Source organism: Coregonus clupeaformis, chromosome 8 (assembly GCF_020615455.1).
Source record: "Coregonus clupeaformis isolate EN_2021a chromosome 8, ASM2061545v1, whole genome shotgun sequence".
NCBI classification, from domain to species: domain Eukaryota; kingdom Metazoa; phylum Chordata; class Actinopteri; order Salmoniformes; family Salmonidae; genus Coregonus; species Coregonus clupeaformis.
This window is the reverse complement of record NC_059199.1, coordinates 3,940,643-3,968,611: the sequence shown is the minus strand read 5'-3', so window position 1 is coordinate 3,968,611 and position 27,969 is coordinate 3,940,643. Positions and strand designations below refer to the sequence as shown.

At 47.6% G+C, this 27,969-nt stretch overlaps 2 protein-coding genes across 2 annotated transcripts; both read left to right on the top strand.

The window, feature by feature from the left end:
• Positions 1 to 1,895: 1,895 nt before the first annotated feature.
• LOC121571001 (E3 ubiquitin-protein ligase Topors) lies at positions 1,896 to 19,767 on the top strand. Its single transcript, XM_045222200.1, has 10 exons — positions 1,896 to 2,094; positions 2,694 to 2,911; positions 3,336 to 3,514; positions 10,557 to 10,608; positions 10,807 to 11,155; positions 13,007 to 13,314; positions 17,104 to 17,271; positions 17,373 to 17,513; positions 18,750 to 19,328; positions 19,759 to 19,767. Exons 3-10 carry the CDS (start codon positions 3,339 to 3,341, stop codon positions 19,765 to 19,767), a joined length of 1,782 nt encoding a protein of 593 aa, XP_045078135.1. The 5' UTR covers positions 1,896 to 2,094; positions 2,694 to 2,911; positions 3,336 to 3,338.
• A 266-nt stretch (positions 19,768 to 20,033) lies between these two features.
• On the top strand, positions 20,034 to 26,059 carry LOC123491354 (MAGE-like protein 2). Its single transcript, XM_045221714.1, has 3 exons — positions 20,034 to 20,529; positions 22,809 to 23,680; positions 24,093 to 26,059. Exons 2-3 carry the CDS (start codon positions 23,098 to 23,100, stop codon positions 24,662 to 24,664), a joined length of 1,155 nt encoding a protein of 384 aa, XP_045077649.1. The 5' UTR covers positions 20,034 to 20,529; positions 22,809 to 23,097; the 3' UTR covers positions 24,665 to 26,059.
• The last annotated feature ends 1,910 nt before the right edge of the window (positions 26,060 to 27,969 follow it).

The window sequence follows — 27,969 nt, the reverse complement described above, 5'->3', positions numbered from 1 at the left end:
TCGAAAGTATTTGAAAGCCAAGTTAACAAACAGATCACCGACCATTTCGAATCCCACCGTACCTTCTCCGCTATGCAATCTGGTTTCCGAGCTGGTCATGGGTGCACCTCAGCCACGCTCAAGGTCCTAAACGATATTATAACCGCGATCGATAAAAGACAGTACTGTGCAGCCGTCTTCATCTACCAGGCCAAGGCTTTCGACTCTGTCAATCACTGTATTTTTATTGGCAGACTAAATAGCCTTGGTTTCTCAAATGACTGCCTCGCCTGGTTCACCAACTACTTCTTAGATAGAGTTCAATGTGTCAAGTCAGAGGGCCTGTTGTCTGGACCTCTGGCAGTCTCTATGGGGGTGCCACAGGGTTCAATTCTCGGGCCGACTCTATTCTCTGTGTATATCAATGATGTCGCTCTTGCTGCTGGTGACTCTCAGATCCACCTCTACGCAGATGACACCATTTTGTATACATCTGGCCCTTCATTGGACACTGTGTTAACAAACCTCCAAACGAGCTTCAATGCCATAAACACTCCTTCCGTAGCCTCCAACTGCTCTTAAACGCTAGTAAAACTAAATGCATGCTCTTCAATCGAACGCTGCTTGCACCCGCCCGCCCGACTAGAATCACTACTCTCGGCGGGTCTGACTTAGAATATGTGGACAACTACAAATACCTAGATGTCTGGTTAGACTGTAAACTCTCCTTCCAGACTCTGTAGCTCAGCTCTGTAGCTCAGCTGGTAGAGCACGGCGCTTGTAACGCCAAGGTAGTGGGTTCGATCCCCGGGACCACCCATACACAAAAATGTATGCACGCATGACTGTAAGTCGCTTTGGATAAAAGCGTCTGCTAAATGGCATATTATTATTATTATTATTATTTTATATTATAAGCATCTCCAATCAAAAGTTAGATCTAGAATCGGCTTCCTATTTCGCAACAAAGCCTCCTTCACTCATGCTGCCAAACATGCCCTCGTAAAACGGACTATCCTACCGATCCTTGACTTCGGCGATGTCATTTACAAAATAGCCTCCAACACTCTACTCAGCAAATTGGATGTAGTCTATCACAGTGCCATCCGTTTTGTCACCAAAGCCCCATATACTACCCACCATTGTGACCTGTACGCTCTCGTTGGCTGGCCATCACTACATATTCGTCGCCAAACCCACTGGCTCCAGGTCATCTATAAATCACTGCTAGGCAAATCCCCGCCTTATCTTAGCTCATTGGCCACCATAGCAACACCCACCTGTAGTCTGCGCTCCAGCAGGTATATCTCACTGGTCATCCCCAAAGCCAACACCTCCTTTGGCCACCATTCCTTCCAGTTCTCTGCTGCCAATGACTGGAACAAACTGCAAAAATCTCTGAAGCTGGAGACTCTTATCTCCCTCACTAACTTTAAGCATCAGTTGTCAGAGCACCTTACCGATCACTGCACCTGTACACAGCCCATCTGAAATTAGCCCGCCCAACTACCTCATCCCCATATTGTTATTTATTTTGCTAATTTGCACCCCAGTATCTCTATTTGCACATAATCTCTTGCACATCTATCATTCCAGTGTTAATACTAAATTGTAACTATTTTGCACTATGGCCTATTTATTACCTTACCTCCATAACTTGCTACATTTGCACACACTGTATATAGATTCTCTGTTGTATTTTTGACTGTATGTTTTTTTTACCCCATATGTAACTCTGTGTTGTTGTTTTTATCGCACTGCTTTGCTTTATCTTGGCCAGGTCGCAGTTGTAAATGAGAACTTGTTCTCAACTGGCTTCCCTGGTTAAATAAAGGTGAGAGATAATTTAAAAATTAAAAAAAATAAAAAAAATTGTTTTTTCCCGAAATCCTCTTTGTTTCCGACTTGCGCTCTGCTTTCTGATTCACAACACCAAGCTTGCTAGTTCGCCGACATCCTACCATTAATGTTACAATTTATACCTTTCTTTAGGTCTGAATTCGCCGTAATGTCGTCAGATAGCTAGCTAATGAACGACACTAACGGATTCGGTGGTCGGTGTTGTGATGTTTTGAAAGTGAACCGGAGGAGCTCTGCAGGGATTCCAGTTGTCAGGTAGGAAGAGAGACGTTGGCTAACTGTGTTAGCTAGCTAGCGCATGAACTAGCTACTCGGCTAGCCCGTCAGCTGACAAACTAGCTAGCTACCAACCTCTTATTGGTATTGTTTGATTATCATTATTAGTGCTAGCTAGTGATGCAGCTACTTAGCTATCTTTGTAGGTAGTGAGTGACTGCGATTGTTGATACAAGAAACCCAGGGCACGGATGGTTAGTATTAAGGTTAGCACGCTACGCTAGCTAGCTGGAGACGAGGTGGGGACAGACGCGGAAGCAGCACGTCGTTACCAAAGCCAGCTGTGAAGTATATATATATATATGCTAGATCTGGTCGCTAAAACCACACAGACAATTTATGCTTGGTCTGAAAATGTGGTCGGAGGCGCCGTATGGATGGTGTGACGCAAACGCGGATACTCTGGAGGCTCACAGAGGCCAAATTGAGCTCTGTTCCGCATACCTGTGCGCCTCTCAAATGTTGTAACAATACGGAGGGCGCTGTAGAGCTCCGCATTGACATGATTAGTTAACGGTAGGTGAGGGCGGGAGGTCGTGTATAAACAGTCATTTCCTTTATATCTTCCTTCACAACAGCTCTGCGAAGCATGAATGCCCTGACTTCGGCAGAGGCCGGAAATGCCGCCCTGCCAATGCAGACAACGGATTGACCACGCAACTCCTTTTACTGTACACTGTTTTAACCGGCTTTAACACAGTTGCAGCCGACAGTATTTTTCAGTGACGACACGTTTGGCGTCCGTCTTCCGTTTTACACACGGGTGTTCGGAGACGCAGGTGGTTAATTGGCACAGGTGGGTCTTCTGTTTTCCATAAACAAGCGCTGTAACATGGGAATATGGCCGTGTGGGAACCTTAACACTATAAACGTGTGTATCAATTGAACGTTTTTGTTTTTTGAAAATTATTTCTCGCTGATAAGGTCCTTATGCTTCCAAAACCATAACCCCAAGCGATGCCTGTTAATGTTCAGACCAAGCGTTGCAGCTCTTAACAAAACTCCCGGTACAGAAGACGCCTTCATCCAATGACTCTTGTGTGTAATGTAACTGAGAGTTACCAGTGATCTAGTCTAGGGCCTAGATAACATGTTTGTTGATTCACATCCCCATAGTAGGCTAACCTACATTCATCTCAAACATACACTGTAGCAATTTTTGTTCAACTGATGTATTGGGGAGGTGTATCGACTGACTGACACCTTTCCCCTCTCTCTAGAAGATGGCCCCTACTAAGATGAAACTGCGTGTCCGGCGGAAGGAGAGCGGAGGTGCAGGAGGTCAGGAACAGGAAGAGACCTCTAAGACCTCCTCTCAGTCGGTTTCGGCCGAGGCGTCTCCTGACTCTAAATGCCCAATCTGTCTGGACCGCTTCAACAACATGTCTTACCTGGACAGGTATTAGGCTCCCCGATTATCTGCTGCAGAGGCTACTCTTCCTGGGATCCAAACAGGAAACAACACAACAAATAATAATATACATTTACATGACAATTTAGACATTCAGCAGACGCTCCCATCCAGAGAGACCCACAGCTAGTGCAGCGAGACAACCACGTATCACAAACACGTATTACAACCACATATCACAACCACGTATCACCACCACGTATCACAACCACGTATCACAACCACGTATCACCACCACGTATCACCACCACGTATCACAGTCGTATCACAACCACGTATCACAGTCGTATCACAACCACATATCACAGTCGTATCACAACCACGTATCACAACCACGTATCACAACCACGTATCACAGTCGTATCACAACCACGTATCACAGCCACGTATCACAACCACTATCACAGTCGTATCGCAACCACGTATCACAGTCGTATCACAACCACGTATCACAACCACGTATCACAGTCGTATCACAGTCGTATCACAACCACGTATCACAACCACGTATCACAACCACGTATCACAACCACGTATCACAACCCCGTATCACAGTCGTATCACAACCACGTATCACAGTCGTATCGCAACCACGTATCACAGTCGTATCACAACCACGTATCACAGTCGTATCACAACCACGTATCACAACCACGTATCACAGTCGTATCACAGCCACGTATCACAGTCGTATCACAACCACGTATCACAGTCGTATCACAACCACGTATCACAACCACGTATCACAGTCGTATCACAACCACGTATCACAACCACGTATCACAACCACGTATCACAGTCGTATCACAACCACGTATCACAACCACGTATCACAACCACGTATCACAGTCGTATCACAACCACGTATCACAACCACGTATCACAACCACGTATCACAGTCGTATCACAACCACGTATCACAACCACGTATCACAGTCGTATCACAACCACGTATCACAGTCGTATCGCAACCACGTATCACAACCACGTATCACAACCACGTATCACAGTCGTATCACAACCACGTATCACAGTCGTATCACAACCACGTATCACAGTCGTATCACAACCACGTATCACAGTCGTATCACAACCACGAATCACAACCACGTATCACAGTCGTATCACTACCACGTATCACAGTCGTATCACAACCACGTATCACAACCACGTATCACAGTCGTATCACAACCACGTATCACAGTCGTATCGCAACCACGTATCACAACCACGTATCACAACCACGTATCACAGTCGTATCACAACCACGTATCACAGTCGTATCACAACCACGTATCACAACCACGTATCACAGTCGTATCACAACCACGTATCACAGTCGTATCACAACCACGTATCACAACCACGTATCACAGTCGTATCACAACCACGTATCACAACCACGTATCACAACCACGTATCACAACCACGTATTACAACCACGTATCACAACCACGTATCACAACCACGTATCACAGTCGTATCACAACCACGTATCACAACCACGTATCACAACCACGTATCACAACCACGTATCACAACCACGTATCACAGTCGTATCACAACCACGTATCACAACCACGTATCACAACCACGTATCACAACCACGTATCACAGTCGTATCACAACCACGTATCACAGTCGTATCACAACCACGTATCACAGTCGTATCACAACCACGTATCACAACCACGTATCACAGTCGTATCACAACCACGTATCACAGTCGTATCACAACCACGTATCACAGTCGTATCACAACCACGTATCACAGTCGTATCACAACCACGTATCACAACCACGTATCACAACCACGTATCACAGTCGTATCACAACCACATATCACAGTCGTATCACAACCACGTATCACAACCACGTATCACAACCACGTATCACAACCACGTATCACAGTCGTATCACAACCACGTATCACAGTCGTATCACAACCACGTATCACCACCACGTATCACCACCACGTATCACAGTCGTATCACAACCACGTATCACAGTCGTATCACAACCACATATCACAGTCGTATCACAACCACGTATCACAACCACGTATCACAACCACGTATCAGTCGTATCACAACCACGTATCACAGTCGTATCACAACCACGTATCACAGCCACGTATCACAACCACGTATCACAGTCGTATCGCAACCACGTATCACAGTCGTATCACAACCACGTATCACAACCACGTATCACAACCACGTATCACAGTCGTATCACAACCACGTATCACAACCACGTATCACAACCACGTATCACAGTCGTATCGCAACCACGTATCACAGTCGTATCACAACCACGTATCACAGTCGTATCACAACCACGTATCACAACCACGTATCACAACCACGTATCACAGTCGTATCACAGCCACGTATCACAGTCGTATCACAACCACGTATCACAACCACGTATCACAGTCGTATCACAACCACGTATCACAACCACGTATCACAACCACGTATCACAGTCGTATCACAACCACGTATCACAACCACGTATCACAACCACGTATCACAGTCGTATCACAACCACATATCACAGTCGTATCACAACCACGTATCACAGTCGTATCACAACCACGTATCACAGTCGTATCACAACCACGTATCACAGTTGTATCGCAACCACGTATCACAACCACGTATCACAGTCGTATCACAACCACGTATCACAGTCGTATCACAACCACGTATCACAACCACGTATCACAGTCGTATCACAACCACGTATCACAGTCGTATCACAACCACGTATCACAGTCGTATCACAACCACGTATCACAGTCGTATCACAACCACGTATCACAGTCGTATCACAACCACGTATCACAGTCGTATCACAACCACGTATCACAACCACGTATCACAACCACGTATCACAGTCGTATCACAACCACGTATCACAGTCGTATCACAACCACGTATCACAGTCGTATCACAACCACGTATCACAGCCACGTATCACAACCACGAATCACAGTCGTATCAGAACCACGTATCACAGTCGTATCACAACCACGTATCACAGTCGTATCACAACCACGTATCACAGTCGTATCACAACCACGTATCACAGTCGTATCACAACCACGTATCACAGTCGTATCGCAACCACGTATCACAACCACGTATCACAACCACGTATCACAGTCGTATCACAACCACGTATCACAGCCACGTATCACAACCACGTATCACAGTCGTATCACAACCACGTATCACAACCACGTATCACAACCACGTATCACAGTCGTATCACAACCACGTATCACAACCACGTATCACAACCACGTATCACAGTCGTATCACAACCACATATCACAGTCGTATCACAACCACGTATCAGTCGTATCACAACCACGTATCACAGTCGTATCACAACCACGTATCACAGTCGTATCGCAACCACGTATCACAACCACGTATCACAACCACGTATCACAGTCGTATCACAACCACGTATCACAGTCGTATCACAACCACGTATCACAACCACGTATCACAGTCATATCACAACCACGTATCACAACCACGTATCACAACCACGTATTACAACCACGTATCACAACCACGTATCACAACCACGTATCACAGTCGTATCACAACCACGTATCACAACCACGTATCACAACCACGTATCACAACCACGTATCACAACCACGTATCACAGTCGTATCACAACCACGTATCACAACCACGTATCACAACCACGTATCACAACCACGTATCACAGTCGTATCACAACCACGTATCACAGTCGTATCACAACCACGTATCACAGTCGTATCACAACCACGTATCACAACCACGTATCACAGTCGTATCGCAACCACGTATCACAGTCGTATCACAACCACGTATCACAGTCGTATCACAACCACGTATCACAGTCGTATCACAACCACGTATCACAACCACGTATCACAACCACGTATCACAGTCGTATCACAACCACATATCACAGTCGTATCACAACCACGTATCACAACCACGTATCACAACCACGTATCACAACCACGTATCACAGTCGTATCACAACCACGTATCACAGTCGTATCACAACCACGTATCACCACCACGTATCACCACCACGTATCACAGTCGTATCACAACCACGTATCACAGTCGTATCACAACCACATATCACAGTCGTATCACAACCACGTATCACAACCACGTATCACAACCACGTATCAGTCGTATCACAACCACGTATCACAGTCGTATCACAACCACGTATCACAGCCACGTATCGCAACCACGTATCACAGTCGTATCGCAACCACGTATCACAGTCGTATCACAACCACGTATCACAACCACGTATCACAGTCGTATCACAACCACGTATCACAACCACGTATCACAACCACGTATCACAACCACGTATCAGAGTCGTATCGCAACCACGTATCACAGTCGTATCACAACCACGTATCACAGTCGTATCACAACCACGTATCACAACCACGTATCACAACCACGTATCACAGTCGTATCACAGCCACGTATCACAGTCGTATCACAACCACGTATCACAACCACGTATCACAGTCGTATCACAACCACGTATCACAACCACGTATCACAACCACGTATCACAGTCGTATCACAACCACGTATCACAACCACGTATCACAACCACGTATCACAGTCGTATCACAACCACATATCACAGTCGTATCACAACCACGTATCACAGTCGTATCACAACCACGTATCACAGTCGTATCACAACCACGTATCACAGTCGTATCGCAACCACGTATCACAACCACGTATCACAACCACGTATCACAGTCGTATCACAACCACGTATCACAACCACGTATCACAGTCGTATCACAACCACGTATCACAGTCGTATCACAACCACGTATCACAGTCGTATCACAACCACGTATCACAGTCGTATCACAACCACGTATCACAGTCGTATCACAACCACGTATCACAACCACGTATCACAACCACGTATCACAGTCGTATCACAACCACGTATCACAACCACGTATCACAACCACATATCACAGTCGTATCACAACCACGTATCACAGTCGTATCACAACCACGTATCACAGCCACGTATCACAACCACGTATCACAGTCGTATCGCAACCACGTATCACAGTCGTATCACAACCACGTATCACAGTCGTATCACAACCACGTATCACAGTCGTATCACAACCACGTATCACAGTCGTATCGCAACCACGTATCACAACCACGTATCACAACCACGTATCACAGTCGTATCACAACCACGTATCACAGCCACGTATCACAACCACGTATCACAGTCGTATCACAACCACGTATCACAACCACGTATCACAACCACGTATCACAGTCGTATCACAACCACGTATCACAACCACGTATCACAACCACGTATCACAGTCGTATCACAACCACATATCACAGTCGTATCACAACCACGTATCACAGTCGTATCACAACCACGTATCACAGTCGTATCACAACCACGTATCACAGTCGTATCGCAACCACGTATCACAACCACGTTCACAACCACGATCACAGTCGTATCACAACCACGTATCACAGTCGTATCACAACCACGTATCACAACCACGTATCACAGTCGTATCACAACCACGTATCACAGTCGTATCACAACCACGTATCACAGTCGTATCACAACCACGTATCACAGTCGTATCACAACCACGTATCACAGTCGTATCGCAACCACGTATCACAACCACGTATCACAACCACGTATCACAGTCGTATCACAACCACGTATCACAGTCGTATCACAACCACGTATCACAACCACGTATCACAGTCGTATCACAACCACGTATCACAGCCACGTATCACAACCACGTATCACAGTCGTATCGCAACCACGTATCACAGTCGTATCACAACCACGTATCACAGTCGTATCACAACCACGTATCACAGTCGTATCACAACCACGTATCACAGTCGTATCACAACCACGTATCACAGTCGTATCACAACCACGTATCACAGTCGTATCGCAACCACGTATCACAACCACGTATCACAACCACGTATCACAGTCGTATCACAACCACGTATCACAGCCACGTATCACAACCACGTATCACAGTCGTATCGCAACCACGTATCACAGTCGTATCACAACCACGTATCACAACCACGTATCACAACCACGTATCACAACCACGTATCACAACCACGTATCACAGTCGTATCACAACCACGTATCACAGTCGTATCACAACCACGTATTACAACCACGTATCACAGTCGTATCACAGTCGTATCACATACATAATACAATGCATAGAAATATCTGTGTGTCTCTTCACAGTCCCCGTCGTGCCGAAAGGTGCTCTGTTATCTGTTTTTTAAAATCTATTTTTATTGCTAGTTTGAGTTACCTGGGGTGGCAGAGAGTTCCATGTAGTCATGGCTCTATTTAATACTGTGTGTTTCCCAGCCTCTGTTCTGGACCTGGGGACTGGGAAGAGACCTCTGGGTTGCATGTCTTGTGTTGTACCGATGAGTGTCCGAACTGTGTGCCAACTGCTTGAACAGACCGTTCGGTAACTTCAACACATCAATACCTCCCTCAAAGACCCCAATAGTGATGCAGTCAATCTCTCCTCAACTTTGAGCCAGGAGAGATTGACGTGCATGTCATTGACATTCGCCGTCCGTGTACTTCTAAGTGCGATCCGTACGTGCTGCTCTGTTCTGGACCAACTGCAATTAGCCGATATCCTTCTTAGCTGCACCAGAACACACAACTGGACAGTCCAGAACTAGGGCCCAGGTAAAGGAATGACAGGCTGTTCCCAAATGTAAGTTCTGACTTCAGCAGACTTCACCCGACGAAGACTTCCTGTGAATTCAAAATGTGTGTATTTTGGTAGTATATTCTTTTTAGCCCAGCAGCAGTATTGTGAAGTTTAGGATGTCACCCGTTTCACCCGTTTCACCCGTTTCACCCGTTTCACCCGTTTCACCCGTTTCTTCATGACCAGGTGCCTCCACCGCTTCTGCTTCCGATGCATACAGGAGTGGAGCAACAACAAGGTAGGAGTCAAGTGTCCGAAATAGAACCCTATTCCCTATGTAGTGCACTACTTTTTTTGTACACAGAAGAAGCACTAGGCTAGACTTTGTGTATTTACAATATCATTGCTCTGAGTTGCTTTTTGATTGCTGAAATGATTGACAAACCAATTTGCCCTCTGGGATGAATAAAGAATGTTATTTGTGATCTATCTCTAGGTGGAGTGTCCGCTGTGTAAGCAGCCGTTCTCCTCCATCCTCCACTCTATCAAGGCCCAGGACAACTTTAAAGAGTTTACTCTCAGACCGGCACCTGTACCTGGAGAGAACGGGACCGCAATGATCGCAGCTGCCGAAGCAGCCGCCGCTGCCTTGGTGACCGCCAGGGTGGGCGATAATCAGGGAGAACGAAGGAGGACGCGGAGAAGAGGAGGAGGAGGAGGAGGGAGAGAGAGGAGACAGTCAGGACGACTGTGGAGAGGGAGGGGACTCTCTTCTGCTCCTTCCCCTCCTCTCCCCACTCTTCATCCCCCTCCTCTACCCCGGCCCGATGAAGGAGGGATGAGAGGTAACCTTAGACACGATTTGTTTTTACCACTTTGGAAAGAAATGTTTTCATTCATATTTTAAAGTGCTCTATTTTTTTACCCAAATAAATTCAATTTACTGCTTGAGGTTGGTCTAGAGGGTACCTTCACCTGTAGGAGTTACACACACCTTCACCTGTAGGAGTTATACACACCTTCACCTGTAGGAGTTACACACACCTTCACCTGTAGGAGTTACATACACCTTCACCTGTAGGAGTTATACACACCTTCACCTGTAGGAGTTACTGTAGGAGTTATACACACCTTCACCTGTAGGAGTTACACACACCTTCACCTGTAGGAGTTATACACACCTTCACCTGTAGGAGTTACTGTAGGAGTTATACACACCTTCACCTGTAGGAGTTATACACACCTTCACCTGTAGGAGTTATACACACCTTCACCTGTAGGAGTTACACACACCTTCACCTGTAGGAGTTACACACACCTTCACCTGTAGGAGTTATACACACCTTCACCTGTAGGAGTTACTGTAGGAGTTATACACACCTTCACCTGTAGGAGTTACACACACCTTCACCTGTAGGAGTTATACACACCTTCACCTGTAGGAGTTACTGTAGGAGTTATACACACCTTCACCTGTAGGAGTTACACACACCTTCACCTGTAGGAGTTCTACACCACCCCAGTGTGGGTACCTTCACAGCTATTCTGCATCTCTCCTCACTGTTTCCACACTCATTTCACTCCCGGTCTGGAGAAACTGAAAAGATTGGGATTTTTTTTTTGTTCTCACCCCTCTCTCTCTCTGTCCCTCTCCCGTCTCTCTCTCTGTCCCTCTCCCGTCTCTCTCTCTCTCTCTGTCCCTCTCCCGTCTCTCTCTCTCTCTCTGTCCCTCTCCCCGTCTCTCTCTCTCTCTCTCTGTCCCTCTCCCCGTCTCTCTCTCTCTCTCCCCCTCTCTCTCTATCCCTCTCTCCCCTCTCTCTCTCTCTCTCTCTCTCTCTCTCTCTGTCTCTGTCCCCGTCTCTCTCTCTCTCTCTCTCTCTCTCTCTCTCTCTCTCTCTCTCTGCTCTCTCTCTGTCCCTCTCTCCCCTCTCTCTCTCTCTCTCTCTCTCTCTCTCTCTCTCTCTGTCCCTCTCTCCCCTCTCTCTCTCTCTCTCTCTCTCTCTCTCTCTCTCTCTCTCTCTCCCTCTCTCCCCTCTCTCTCTCTCTCTCTCTCTCTCTCTCTCTCTCTCTCTGTCCCTCTCTCCCTCTCTCTCTGTCCCTCTCCCCCTCTCTCTCTCTCTCTCTCTCTCTGTCCCTCTCCCCCTCTCTCTCTCTGTCCCTCTCCCCCTCTCTCTCTCTCTCTCTCTCTCTCTCTCACTCTCTGTGTACCTCTCCCCCCTCTCTCTCTCTCTCTCTCTCTCTCTCCCTCTCCCCCCTCTCTCTCTCTCTCTCCCCCTCTCTGTCTGTCCCTCTCTCTCTCTCTCCCTCTCTCCCTCTCTCCCTCTCCCCCCTCTCTCTCTGTCCCTCTGTCCCCCTCTCTCTCTCTCTCTCTCTCTCTCTCTCTCTCTCCCCCCCTCTCTCTCTGTCCCTCTCCCCCCCTCCCTCTCTCCCCTCTCTCTCTCTCTCTCTGTCTCCCTCTCTCCCCTCTCTCTCTCTCTCTCTCTCTCTCTCTCTCTCTCTCTCTCTCTCTCTCTCTCTCTCTCTCTCTCTCTCTCTCTCTCTCTCTCTCTCTCTCTCTCTCTCTCTCTCTGTCCCTCTCCCCCTTTCTCTCTCTCTCTGTCCCTCTGTCCCTCTCTCTCTCTCTCTCCCCCCTCTCTCTCTCTGTCCCTCTGTCCCTCTCCCTCTCTCCCTCTCCCCCTGTCCCACTTCCCTCTCAGGAGAGATGGATGGAGAGGACCCGGGGGTGATCTTTGAAGGGCTGACTGGTGTGGCCGCACCCCCCCCTCACGACCGAGGGGTACAGCGCCTCATGGTGCGGCTGGCTGCTAGGCGACGGTCCCAGAGAGAGGGGCGCTCCGCAAGACTGCTCCGACCACGGGAGATGCTCTCCTTTCGCCGGGCTCTCTACCGCAGTGGCGTACGTGTCAGGAACGGTCGCGGCAGTGGCGAGAGGCCCCGTGACATCACGGCGGCATTTTACCAGCGGAACCCGGCAGGTCTCCATAGACTCCTCCCCTGGTTACAGGTGTGTGTGGTTACAGATGGATGCTGTTTCTACTTGCAGTGCATCTGGAAAGTATTCAGACCCCTTGACCTTCTCCACATTTTGTTACTTTACAGCCTTATTCTAAAATTGATGAAATTGTTTTTTCCCCTCAAATCTACACACGATACCACATAATGACAAAGCAAAAACAGGTTTTTGGAAATGTTTGCACATTTATTAAAGACAAAATACTGAAATATTACATTTGCATAAGTATTCAGACCCTTTACTCAATACTTTGCTGAAGCACCTTTGGCAGCGATTACAGCCTTGAGTCTTCTTGGGTATGACACTACAAGCTTGGCACACCTGTATTTGGGGAGTTTCTCCCATTGTTCTCTGCAGATCCTCTCAAGCTCTGTCAGGTTGGATGGGGAGCGTCGCTGCACAGCTATTTTCAGGTCTCTCCAGAGATGTTAGATCGAGTTCAAGTCCGGGCTCTGGCTGGGCAACTCAATGACATTCAGAGGCTTGTCCCGAAGCCACTCCTGCGTTGTCTTGGATGTGTGCTTAGGGTCGTTGTCCTGTTGGAAGGTGAACCTTCGCCCCAGTCTGAGGTCCTGAGCGCTCTGGAGCAGGTTTTCATCAAGGATCTCTCTGTACTTTGCTCCGTTCATCTTTCCCTCGATCCTGACTAGTCTCCCAGTCCCTGCCGCTGAAAAACATCCCCACAGCATGATGCTGCCACCACCATGCTTCACCGTAGGGGTGGTGCCAGGTTTCCTCCAGACGTGATGCTTGGCATTCAGGCCAAAGAGTTCAATCTTGGTTTCATCAGACCAGAGAATCTTGTTTCTCATGGTCTGAGAGTCCTTTAGGTGCCTTTTGGCAAACTCCAAGCAGGCTGTCATGTGCCTTTTACTGAGGAGTGGCTTCTGCCTGGCCACTCTACCATAAAGGCCTGATTGGTGGAGTGCTGCAGAGATGGTTGTCCTTCTGGAAGGTTCTCCCATCTCCACAGAGGAACTCTGGAGCTCTGTCAGAGTGACCACCTGGTTCTTGTTCACCTCCCTGACCAAGGCCCTTCTCCCCCGATTGCTCAGTTTGGCCGGGCGGCCTGCTCTAGGAAGAGTCTTGGTGGTTCCAAACCTCTTCCATTTAAGAATGATGGAGGCCACTGTGTTCTTGGGGACCTTCAATGCTGCAGAAATGTTTTGGTACCCTTCCCCAGATCTGTGCCTCGACACAATCCTGTCTCTGAGCTCTACGGACAATTCCTTCAACCTCATGGCTTGGTTTTTGCTCTGACATGCACTGTCAACATGTGGGACCGTATATAGACAGGTGTGTGCCTTTCCAAATCATGTCAAATCAATTGAATTGACCACAGGTGGACTCCAATCAAGTTGTAGAAACATCTCAAGGATGATCAATGGAAACAGGATGCACCTGGGCTCAATTTCAAGATTCATAGTAAAGGGTCTGAATACTTATGTAAATAAGGTATTCCTGTTTTTTAAATTGTAATCATTTGCAAAAATTTATATATCTGTTTCTGCTTTGTCATTAAGGGGGTATTGTGTGTAGACTGATGAGGGGGAAAAAATAATTTGATTAATTTTAGAATAAGGCTGTAACGTAAAATGTGGAAAAAGTCAAGGGGTATGAATACAAAAATGCTTAAACCACATCAGGAGACCACTTTTGAGGTCTGGGGAAATTTAGATTTCTAGTAGTTACCTTTTTAATTCCAGTGCACCTCTAGCAAGAGCCGCTTTAGTGATGTTTTTGTAGCACAGGTGATGGTTTGCAAAACAAATATCCACGGGATTGATGCGAATAATCATGATATCATTCTGACAGGCTACTTTGTAGTTAATATTTAATTGAGAAGGTTTTTGGGAAAGCCTTTCCATTACCAGAAGATTCTTCATAGGCTTCATAGCAAACGGTTACACAAAGTGGTGGACACATGCACCGCTCATACGTACAGGAGGAATTCTCCTTGCCTCTTCAGAAAGATTCAGGAAATATGAATCACTGATGCATTCTGTTCATGGCTTATGATCAACTTGGGCAAATACATTTTCAATACAGTTAGTTGATTCCCTACTAAGTAAAAAAAATATATATAATATTGTAGAATTCCGTTTTAATGTCTGGATTCCGTGATTCCGTCCGTGTTCGCTGTATCTCTGATCTTATAGGGCCCTAGGTGTAGGGTGATTTTATAGGGCCCTAGGTGTAGGGTGATTTCATAGGGCCCTAGGTGTAGGGTGATCTTTATAGGGCCCTAGGTGTAGGGTGATTTTATAGGGCCCTAGGTGTAGGGTGATTTCATAGGGCCCTAGGTGTAGGGTGATTTTATAGTAGGTGTAGGGTGATTTCATAGGGCCCTAGGTGTAGGGTGATTTTATAGGGCCCTAGGTGTAGGGTGATTTTATAGGGCCCTAGGTGTAGGGTGATTTTATAGGGCCCTAGGTGTAGGGTGATTTTATAGGGCCCTAGGTGTAGGGTGATTTTATAGGGCCCTAGGTGTAGGGTGATTTTATAGGGCCCTAGGTGTAGGGTGATTTTATAGGGCCCTAGGTGTAGGGTGATTTTATAGGGCCCTAGGTGTAGGGTGATTTTATAGGGCCCTAGGTGTAGGGTGATTTTATAGGGCCCTAGGTGTAGGGTGATTTTATAGGGCCCTAGGTGTAGGGTGATTTTATAGGGCCCTAGGTGTAGGGTGATCTTATTGGGCCCTAGGTGTAGGGTGATTTTATAGGGCCCTAGGTGTAGGGTGATTTTATAGGGCCCTAGGTGTAGGGTGATTTCATAGGGCCCTAGGTGTAGGGTGATTTCATAGGGCCCTAGGTGTAGGGTGATTTCATAGGGCCCTAGGTGTAGGGTGATTTCATAGGGCCCTAGGTGTAGGGTGATTTCATAGGGCCCTAGGTGTAGGGTGATTTCATAGGGCCCTAGGTGTAGGGTGATTTTATAGGGCCCTAGGTGTAGGGTGATTTTATAGGGCCCTAGGTGTAGGGTGATTTCATAGGGCCCTAGGTGTAGGGTGATTTCATAGGGCCCTAGGTGTAGGGTGATTTCATAGGGCCCTAGGTGTAGGGTGATTTCATAGGGCCCTAGGTGTAGGGTGATTTCATAGGGCCCTAGGTGTAGGGTGATTTCATAGGGCCCTAGGTGTAGGGTGATTTCATAGGGCCCTAGGTGTAGGGTGATTTCATAGGGCCCTAGGTGTAGGGTGATTTTATAGGGCCCTAGGTGTAGGGTGATTTCATAGGGCCCTAGGTGTAGGGTGATTTTATAGGGCCCTAGGTGTAGGGTGATTTCATAGGGCCCTAGGTGTAGGGTGATTTTATAGGGCCCTAGGTGTAGGGTGATTTCATAGGGCCCTAGGTGTAGGGTGATTTCATAGGGCCCTAGGTGTAGGGTGATTTCATAGGGCCCTAGGTGTAGGGTGATTTTATAGGGCCCTAGGTGTAGGGGTGATTTCATAGGGCCCTAGGTGTAGGGGTGATTTTATAGGGCCCTAGGTGTAGGGTGATTTCATAGGGCCCTAGGTGTAGGGTGATTTCATAGGGCCCTAGGTGTAGGGTGATTTCATAGGGCCCTAGGTGTAGGGTGATTTTATAGGGCCCTAGGTGTAGGGTGATTTTATAGGGCCCTAGGTGTAGGGCAAGGCCAGTAAGCTTTGCAATCAAATGTATTTTACTGCCGCTGGTATCAAGTCTCTCAGAGCGTGTTTGCAGTTTGCATATTTGATTAATTGAAACTTTGACCGCTAACCCTTGACCTGTAACCCTTGACCTGTAACCCTGGTTACAGCGGGAGCTGACGGTGCTGTACGGCGCCCACGGCTCATTGGTCAACATCGTCCAACGCATCATCACATCGCGAATCACACGTCACGACATGGAGGGAGGGGGCGGGGCCATCCAGGACGAGCTCCGTCCCTTCCTGCTGGCGAGGACTGATCACTTCCTCCACGAGCTGGTGAGCACCCTCTCCCTAAACCACATGCACTCAATCACGCACTAACTCACCCCCTCCAACCTCACCCCCCCCCCCACTAACCCTCGTGTCTCTCCCCCCAGATCAGTTTTGCCCGTTCCCCTCTCAGTTTGGAAGCGTATGACCAGCTGGCCATCTACGACCCTCCAGCGCCGTCCTACGAGGACAGGATGACATCATCTAGCGACACTGACGACTCCGTCATCGCCATCTCGGATGAAGAGGTTTATATATATATATTTTTATTGCTACTTCTTACTGAATACTTTTTAAATAGTTGCTGAGAGAAGAGTTGGTGAGTAAGCATGTCATTGTACTGTCTACACTATGCTGTATCCTGTCTACACTATGCTGTATCCTGTCTACACTATGCTGTATCCTGTCTACACTACGCTGTATCCTGTCTACACTACGCTGTATCCTGTCTACACTATGCTGTATCCTGTCTACACTATGCTGTATCCTGTCTACACTATGCTGTATCCTGTCTACACTATGCTGTATCCTGTCTACACTATGCTGTATCCTGTCTACACTATGCTGTATCCTGTCTACACTATGCTGTATCCTGTCTACACTATGCTGTATCCTGTCTACACTATGCTGTATCCTGTCTACACTACGCTGTATCCTGTCTACACTATGCTGTATCCTGTCTACACTATGCTGTATCCTGTCTACACTACGCTGTATCCTGTCTACACTATGCTGTATCCTGTCTACACTATGCTGTATCCTGTCTACACTACGCTGTATCCTGTCTACACTATGCTGTATCCTGTCTACACTATGCTGTATCCTGTCTACACTATGCTGTATCCTGTCTACACTATGCTGTATCCTGTCTACACTATGCTGTATCCTGTCTACACTATGCTGTATCCTGTCTACACTACGCTGTATCCTGTCTACACTATGCTGTATCCTGTCTACACTATGCTGTATCCTGTCTACACTATGCTGTATCCTGTCTACACTATGCTGTATCCTGTCTACACTATGCTGTATCCTGTCTACACTATGCTGTATCCTGTCTACACTATGCTGTATCCTGTCTACACTATGCTGTATCCTGTCTACACTACGCTGTATCCTGTCTACACTATGCTGTATCCTGTCTACACTACGCTGTATCCTGTCTACACTATGCTGTATCCTGTCTACACTATGCTGTATCCTGTCTACACTACGCTGTATCCTGTCTACACTATGCTGTATCCTGTCTACACTATGCTGTATCCTGTCTACACTATGCTGTATCCTGTCTACACTACGCTGTATCCTGTCTACACTATGCTGTATCCTGTCTACACTACGCTGTATCCTGTCTACACTATGCTGTATCCTGTCTACACTACGCTGTATCCTGTCTACACTACGCTGTATCCTGTGCATTTGATTTGAGGACGAATAGGAGTATATTTCCCCTCAGGAGTCTGTCTGTCTCTCTGTCTCTCCAGGAAGAGGAAGGAGGGTCGATGGGAGGACGGGAGAGACGGCCGGTGTCGGTAGCAGGAAGTAGCGCTCTGAGCCAATCCGCTTGGGACGATGAAACACCAGGACCCTCCTACTCTACAGCTGAGCCGTCCCATTCCCCCATGCCGCTGTCGATCAGCCCTGGGGGGCGGGACTCTGGTCCAGTGGGAGCCAATCAGCATCCTGCTCAGGACATGACAGCGGCAGGAGATGAGGAGGAGGAGGAGGGAGAACAGTGTATGATCGTGGGGTTTGTTAAAGCCATGGCTGAGAGAACTCCTGAACTGGTCCAACTCTCCTCTGACCCCTCAGACGAAGAGGAGAAAGAGACTCTTCCACTTCCAGCACTACCCCCTCTCTCTCTCGCTATCTCTCCTCTGTTTAAAAACACCAGCACAGAGAGACAGGGAGGAGTGGGGGAGAGCGGAGTGGGGGAGGGCGGAGTGGGGGAGGGCGGAGTGGGGGAAGGGACTGGGGAGAGGGGACTGGGGGAGAGCGGACTGGGGGAGAGCGGACTGGGGGAGAGCGGACTGGGGGAGAGCGGACTGGGGGAGGGAGAGGGAGTGGGGGAGAGCGGAGTGGGGGAGAGGGAGAGCGGAGTGGGGGAGAGCGGAGAGAGGGAGAGGGGACTGGGGGAGAGGGAGAGGGGAGTGGGGGGAGAGGGAGAGCGGAGTGGGGGGAGAGGGAGAGCGGAGTGGGGAGAGCGGAGAGAGGGAGAGGGGACTGGGGGAGAGGGGAGTGGGGGAGAGGGAGGGGAGTGGGGGAGAGGGAGAGGGGAGTGGGGGAGAGGGAGAGCGGAGTGGGGGAGAGGGAGAGCGGAGTGGGGGAGAGGGAGAGGGGAGTGGGACTAAAACATCTAGACAGAGAGAGAGAGCGGGTAGAAGAGAGACTCCTCTATTGCCCTCTAGTGGAGAGAAGGGAGGGCAGACCCCGAGAGAGGTCTAGAAGCAGACAGCGGTCAGCGAGCGTCTGGTCACGGTCCCGTCGGTCCAGGAGTTCTGAACGGAGCTGGTCGGCATGGAGCGCCGTGTCCGTACGGAGCGATGACAGCAGCCAGGAACGCCACCGGAAGAGACGGGCGAGAGAGCGGGAGAAAAGGAGAAAAGAGAAGGGAAAAAGAAGAGACAAGACATCCCACTGCAGAGGCTCCTATAGACAACACAGCAGACAGCGCAGGAGGGAGAGACAGACCAGTGGAGAGAGGGAGAGGGAGAGGGAGAGGGAGAGGGAGAGGGAGAGACAGACCAGTGGAGAGAGGGAGAGGGAGAGGGAGAGGGAGAGGGAGAGGCAGACCAGTGGAGGAAGTGAGAGGGAGAGAAGCAGAGGTAGAGACCGAGCGAGAGAAAGGATTCCATATGAACCAGCCAGGTCCAAATATTCTCACGCAGGAATAGTCTTTAGTCCGGAATACAGCGTCCTATCCCATTCCCCGTCCTTATCCTGGAGTAGCCAGCGAGGACCAGAATCCCCTGGGGAACACCGGCGTTCCCGGTCCTCCGACAGCCTCTCTTCCTCCAGCTCCCTGTCCCATCTCTCTGCAGACAGACAACATTCCCGGCGTTCCCAACGCTCCGACAAGCCAGGAGGGAAGAGGAAGTATAAAACGCGGCATCTGGAAGACCCTTCCTGGGAGCCATCCAGCTCCGCAAGGAGAGAGCGGGGGAGAGGGGGAGAGAGGGGGAGAGGCGGAGAGAGAGAGAAGAGGGGACGGGGAGCAGAAGCCACCGCTAGCCCCAGGAAGTGCAGAGGCGGTCTGGAAGAGAGGTGAGGAGGACTGGGGCTTGGAGAGGGTTCTAGTCTATACCATAACATACTGGGTGAGTCCCAAATGTTACCTTATTCCTTATATAGTGCACTACTTTAGACCAGAGCCCTATGGTCAAAAGTAGTGCACTATATAGGGCAGGGGTAGACCCTACGAGGTCCGGAGCCTGCTGGTTTTCTGTTCTACCTAATAATGATCTTTTTCTTTTTTGTTGCCTTACAACCTGGAATTAAAATGTTTTTTTTTGGGGGGGGGGGTTGTATCATTTGATTTACACAACATGCCTACCACTTTGAAGATGCAAAATATGTTTTATTGTGAAACAAACAAGAAATAAGACAATTTGAGCGCTCATAACTATTCACCCCCCCACATCTAGCCACTGGGATTTTGCCCATTCTTCAAGGCAAAACTGCTCCAGCTCCTTCAAGTTGGATGGGTTCCGCTGGTGTACAGCAATCTTTAAGTCATACCACAGATTCTCAATCCGATTGAGGTCTGGGCTTTGACTAGGCCATTCCAAGACATTTAAATGTTACCCCTTAAACCACTCGAGTGTTGCTTTAGCAGTATGCTTAGGGTCATTGTCCTGCTGGAAGGTGAACCTCTGTCCCAGTCTCAAATCTCTGGAAGACTGAAACAGGTTCCCCTCAAGAATTTCCCTGTATTTAGCGCCATCCATCATTCCTTCAATTCTGACCAGTTTCCCAGTCCCTGCAGATGAAAAACATCCCCACAGCATGATGCTGCCACCACCATGCTTCACTGTGATGGTGTTCTTGGGGTGATGAGAGGTGTTGGGTTTGCACCAGACATAGCGTTTTCCTTGATGGCCAAAAAGCTCAATTTTAGTCTCATCTGACCAGAGTATGTTTGGGGAGTCTCCCACATGCATTTTGGTGAACACCAAACATGTTTGCTTATTTTTTTCTTTAAGCAATGTCTTTTTTCTGGCCACTCTTCCGTAAATCCCAGCTCTGTGGAGTGTTTGGCTTAAAGTGGTCCTATGGACAGATACTCCAATCTCCGCTGTGGAGCTTTGCAGATCCTTCAGGGTTATCTTTGGTCTCTTTGTTGCCTCTCTGATTAATGACCTAAGTTTGTTGTGGTGCCATATTCTTTCAATTTTTTAATAATGGATTTAATAGTGCTCCGTGGGATGTTCAAAGTTTCTGATATTTTTTTATAACCCAACCCTGATCTGTACTTCTCCACAACTTTGTCCCTGACCTGTTTGGAGAGCTCCTTGGTCTTCATGGTGCCGCTTGCTTGGTGGTGCCCCTTGCTTAGTGGTGTTGCAGACTCTGGGACCTTTCAGAACAGGTGTATATATACTGAGATCATGTGACACTTAGATTGCAAACAGGTGGACTTTATTTAACTAATTATGTGACTTATGAAGGTAATTGGTTGCACCAGGTCTTATTAAGGGGCTTCATAGCAAAGGGGGTGAATACATATGCACGCACCACTTTTCCATTATTTATTTGAATTTTTTTAAACAAGTTATTTTTTTCATTTCACTTCAGCAATTTGGACTATTTTGTGTATGTCCATTACATGAAATCCAAATAAAAATCAATTTAACTTACAGGTTGTAATGCAACAAAATAGGAAAAACGCCAAGGGGGATGAATAATTTTGCAAGGCACTGTAAATCAGTCCCTGATTTTTAGAGGGGAACAATTAAAAAACACAGTGGAACTGGCTTGGAGGTCCAGAGGGTAGTTTGAGGGGATAGGGTGACATTTGGGATACTTCCACTGTTGATTTCTAATCCTATAGTGTATTCTCACTAGGTATGTCATTTCTAACTCTGTGTGTCTTTCTGTCTGTGTGTGTGTCTGTCTGTGTGTGTCTGTCTGTGTGTGTCTGTCTGTGTGTGTGTGTGTCTGTGTGTGTGTGTCTGTCTGTGTGTGTGTCTGTGTGTCTGTCTGTGTGTGTGTGTCTGTCTGTGTGTCTGTCTGTGTGTGTCTGTCTGTGTGTGTGTGTCTGTCTGTGTGTCTGTCTGTGTGTCTGTCTGTGTGTCTGTGTGTGTGTGTGTGTCTGTGTGTGTGTGTCTGTCTGTGTGTCTTTCTGTGTGTGTGTATCTGTCTGTGTGTCTGTCTGTGTGTGTCTGTGTGTGTGTGTCTGTCTGTCTGTGTGTCTGTGTGTGTGTGTGTATCTGTGTGTCTGTCTGTCTGTGTATCTGTGTGTGTGTCTGTCTGTGTGTGTATCTGTGTGTGTGTCTGTCTGTGTGTCTGTGTGTGTGTCTGTGTGTGTGTCCATCCGTCCCCAGTGTGAAGAAGAGAAGGCGTCAGTCCCGCAGCCCCAGTATTGAAATCCTCTATGAAGGGAAGACTGTGAATGCTGCTAGCCCTTTACGACCGCAACACAAACGCAATGGCCGGAGGAAACAACGCCTCGACCGCACCCTCCAACACTCTCCCGTGGTCATTACCATAGACAGCGACAGCGACAACAAACATACAGTCCAAACAACCACACTGGAAGATGATCGCGCCCTGGATTTATCTGACCGTGCTCTGACCGTGCCTGGTCTTCCACTTGGCGACCACAACCTGGACATGGGGGTCGATATCAGTGATTTACCGGTCGATATTCTCGACCGTTCTTTGACCGTTTCGGACCACAACTCGGACATTGACCACAATGATGTAATCGACCATAAAACGGATGTCGATGACGACTGTGTAGTTGACGTTTCTATAGACGTCAAGGACCGCGTTCTGAACACAAACACTGACGCAAATGCGGTGGATCGTACCCAGAACGCAGACGGTGGCGGTCTTGTTCGCCCCCAGGTCAACCACAGCTGTGACCCTGGGGGCGCAGCCTCCGACTCCCGTCTCCTAGCAACCATCCTGCAGGACCTGGAACATATCACGCAGCCTAACCTGACCTTTACCCCCAACCTGAACCCAGACCCTAACCGCATGCAGAAAGCCAGGCCGCCCAGAGAGACCACACCGACTCCTTGGTCCTCTGAGGGAGAGACTAACTTCAACACCAACAGCCCTGTTTCACCTACAGCGACCCACTCTACTAGTTCTGTATCATTCACAGACTACCACTCTGCTAGTCCTGTATCGCCTATAGGTCACTCTGCTAGTCCTGTATCGCCTATAGGTCACTCTGCTAGTCCTATAGGTCACTCTGCTAGTCCTGTATCGCCTATAGGTCACTCTGCTAGTCCTGTATCGCCTATAGGTCACTCTGCTAGTCCTATAGGTCACTCTCACGCCTATAGGTCACCCTGCTAGTCCTGTATCGCCTATAGGTCACTCTGCTAGTCCTATAGGTCACTCTGCTAGTCCTATATCGCCCATAGGTCACTCTGCTAGTCCTATATCGCCCATAGGTCACTCTGCTAGTCCTATATCGCCTATAGGTCACTCTGCTAGTCCTGTATTGCCTATAGGTCACTCTGCTAGTCCTATAGGTCACTCTGCTAGTCCTATATCGCCTATAGGTCACCCTGCTAGTCCTATATCGCCCATAGGTCACTCTGCTAGTCCTATATCGCCTATAGGTCACCCTGCTAGTCCTATATCGCCTATAGGTCACTCTGCTAGTCCTATATCGCCTATAGGTCACCCTGCTAGTCCTATATCGCCTATAGGTCACTCTGCTAGTCCTATATCACCTATAGGTCACCCTGCTAGTCCTATATCGCCTATAGGTCACCCTGCTAGTCCTATATCGCCTATAGGTCACCCTGCTAGTCCTATATCGCCTATAGGTCACCCTGCTAGTCCTATATCGCCTATAGGTCACTCTGCTAGTCCTATATTGCCTATAGGTCACTCTGCTAGTCCTATATCGCCTATAGGTCACTCTGCTAGTCCTATAGGTCACTCTGCTAGTCCTATAGGTCACCCTGCTAGTCCTATAGGTCACTCTTCTAGTCCTATAGGTCACCCTGCTAGTCCTATAGGTCACAACTCTAACTCTAGTGCATTATCACCCATTGTCCACCCTTCTAACAGTCCTTTATCATCACCCATAGCTGGCCCTGTATCGGTAGAAACCCCCCACTTACCTTTTAGCCCAGGATCATCTATATCGCCCAGTCCTTTATCATCACCCATAGCTGGCCCTGTATCGGTAGAAAACCCCCCACTTACCTTTTAGCCCAGGATCATCTATATCGCCCAGTCCTTTATCATCACCCATAGCTGGCCCTGTATCGGTAGAAACCCCCCACTTACCTTTTAGCCCAGGATCATCTATATCGCCCAGTCCTTTATCATCACCCATAGCTGGCCCTGTATCGGTAGAAAACCCCCCACTTACCTTTTAGCCCAGGATCATCTATATCGCCCAGTCCTTTATCATCACCCATAGCTGGCCCTGTATCGGTAGAAACCCCCACTTACCTTTTAGCCCAGGATCATCTATATCGCCCAGTCCTTTATCATCACCCATAGCTGGCCCTGTATCGGTAGAAAACCCCCCACTTACCTTTTAGCCCAGGATCATCTATATCGGCCAGTCCTTTATCATCACCCATAGCTGGCCCTGTATCGGTAGAAACCCCCACTTACCTTTTAGCCCAGGATCATCTATATCGCCCAGTCCTTTATCATCACCCATAGCTGGCCCTGTATCGGTAGAAACCCCCACTTACCTTTTAGCCCAGGATCATCTATATCGCCCAGTCCTTTATCATCACCCATAGCTGGCCCTGTATCGGTAGAAAACCCCCCACTTACCTTTTAGCCCAGGATCATCTATATCGCCCAGTCCTTTATCATCACCCATAGCTGGCCCTGTATCGGTAGAAACCCCCCACTTACCTTTTAGCCCAGGATCATCTATATCGCCCAATCAGGAGAGGCCTATCCACGAACACGGTATACAGCACTGACTGATCACCTGGACACACGCACACAGGGACGCACGCACGCACGCACGCCACACACACACACACACACACACACACACACACACACACTTAAACTGTCATACACACTTAAACTGTCATACACACCGTTTGAATATGCTGAGTTTGTTTAACTGTTATTTGATCAAAACCTGTTGTCTTCTGCCAGATGGACTCTTTAATCTGTTGTCTTCTGCCAGATGGACTCTTTAACGTGTTATCTTCTGCCAGATGGACTCTTTAATCTGTTGTCTTCTGCCAGATGGACTCTTTAATCTGTTGTCTTCTGCCAGATGGACTCTTTAGCCTGTTGTCTTCTGCCAGATGGACTCTTTAACCTGTTGTCTTCTGCCAGATGGACTCTTTAATCTGTTGTCTTCTGCCAGATGGACTCTTTAATCTGTTGTCTTCTGCCAGATGGACTCTTTAACCTGTTATCTTCTGCCAGATGGACTCTTTAACCTGTTGTCTTCTGCCAGATGGACTCTTTAATCTGTTGTCTTCTGCCAGATGGACTCTTTAATCTGTTGTCTTCTGCCAGATGGACTCTTTAACCTGTTGTCTTCTGCCAGATGGACTCTAATGAAACTGTTATCTTTCTGCAGAAAAAAATATAAAAATAAAATCACATTTGATGATTATCATTTTATTTTATTATGTTTGATCATTTTGAGGTGCCGAGTACTGTATTTTCAGTTCTGTGTTTTCAGGTAGTGTACTATATAGGGAATAGGGTGCCATAGGGCTCTGGTAAGGTAGTGTACTACAAAGGGAATAGGGTGTCATAGGGCTCTGGTCTAAAGTAGTGCACTATATAGGGAATAGGGTGTCATAGGGCTCTGGTAAGGTAGTGCACTATATACGGAATAGGGTGCCATTCTCTGGTCTAAAGTAGTGCACTATATAGGGAATAGGGTGCCATTCTCTGGTCTAATGTAGTGCACTATATAGGGAATAGGGTGCCATTCTCTGGTCTAAAGTAGTGCACTATATAGGGAATAGGGTGCCATTCTCTGGTCTAAAGTAGTGCACTACATAGGGAATAGGGTGCCATTCTCTGGTCTAAAGTAGTGCACTATATAGGGAATAGGGTGCCATTCCCTGGTCTAAAGTAGTGCACTACATAGGGAATAGGGTTCCATTCTCTGGTCTAAAGTAGTGCACTATATAGGGAATAGGGTGCCATTCTCTGGTCTAAAGTAGTGCACTACATAGGGAATAGGCTGCCATTCTCTGGTCTAAAGTAGTGCACTATATAGGGAATAGGGTTCCATTCTCTGGTCTAAAGTAGTGCACTATATAGGGAATAGGGTGCCATTCTCTGGTCTAAAGTAGTGCACTATATAGGGAATAGGCTGCCATTCTCTGGTCTAAAGTAGTGCACTACATAGGGAATAGGGTGCCATTCTCTGGTCTAAAGTAGTGCACTATATAGGGAATAGGGTGCCATTCTCTGGTCTAAAGTAGTGCACTATATAGGGAATAGGCTGCCATTCTCTGGTCTAAAGTAGTGCACTATATAGTGAATAGGGTGCCATTCTCTGGTCTAAAGTAGTGTACTATATAGGGAATAGGGTGCCATTCTCTGGTCTAAAGTAGTGCACTATATAGGGAATAGGGTGCCATTCTCTGGTCTAAAGTAGTGCACTATATAGGGAATAGGGTGCCATTCTCTGGTCTAAAGTAGTGCACTATATAGGGAATAGGGTGCCATTCTCTGGTCTAAAGTAGTGCACTATATAGGGAATAGGGTGCCATTCTCTGGTCTAAAGTAGTGCACTATATAGTGAATAGGGTGCCATTCTCTGGTCTAAAGTAGTGCACTATATAGGGAATAGGGTACCATTTGGGATGCACCCCTGGAGTTTAAACTTAAACGTCATGGTCACATCTCTGAAACCATTGGTAATTAAAGGTGCAATCCAGCTGTCAAATCATTTCTGGGTAACAATTAGGTAGACCTATACACCTTACTGTTATTGTTTTCAATTAAAATGGTCAAAATAAACAAAAATAGCTTATTGCTTATTAGTAAAGGCGAAAATTGAAAACTAGCTGTTATTGGCAGAGAGGTTTGGAACTCTATTTCTTATTGGTCTATTAACTAATTTACCACCTGGTGATGTCATCAGGCAGGCCAAAACTCCATCTCACCAAAACAGGCTGAAATTTCAGCCGATCTTTTCAAACAGCTCTTGCACTAAAAGGGCATTTATCATTTTTACAATTTCACAGTGTGGAAATGTATACTGAACAAAAATATAAACGCAACATGTGAAGTGTTGGTTTCATGAGCTGAAATAAAAGATCCCAGAAATGTTCCATACGCACAACAAACTAATTTCTCTCCAATGTTGTGCACACATTTGTTTACATCCCTGTTAGTGAGCATTTCTCCTTTGCCAAGATAATCCATCCACCTGACAGGTGTGGCATATCAAGAAGCTGATTAAACAGCATGATCATTACACAGTTGCACCTTGTGCTGGGGACAATAAAAGGCCACTTTAAAATGTGCAGTTTTGTCACACAACTCAATGCCACAGATGTCTGT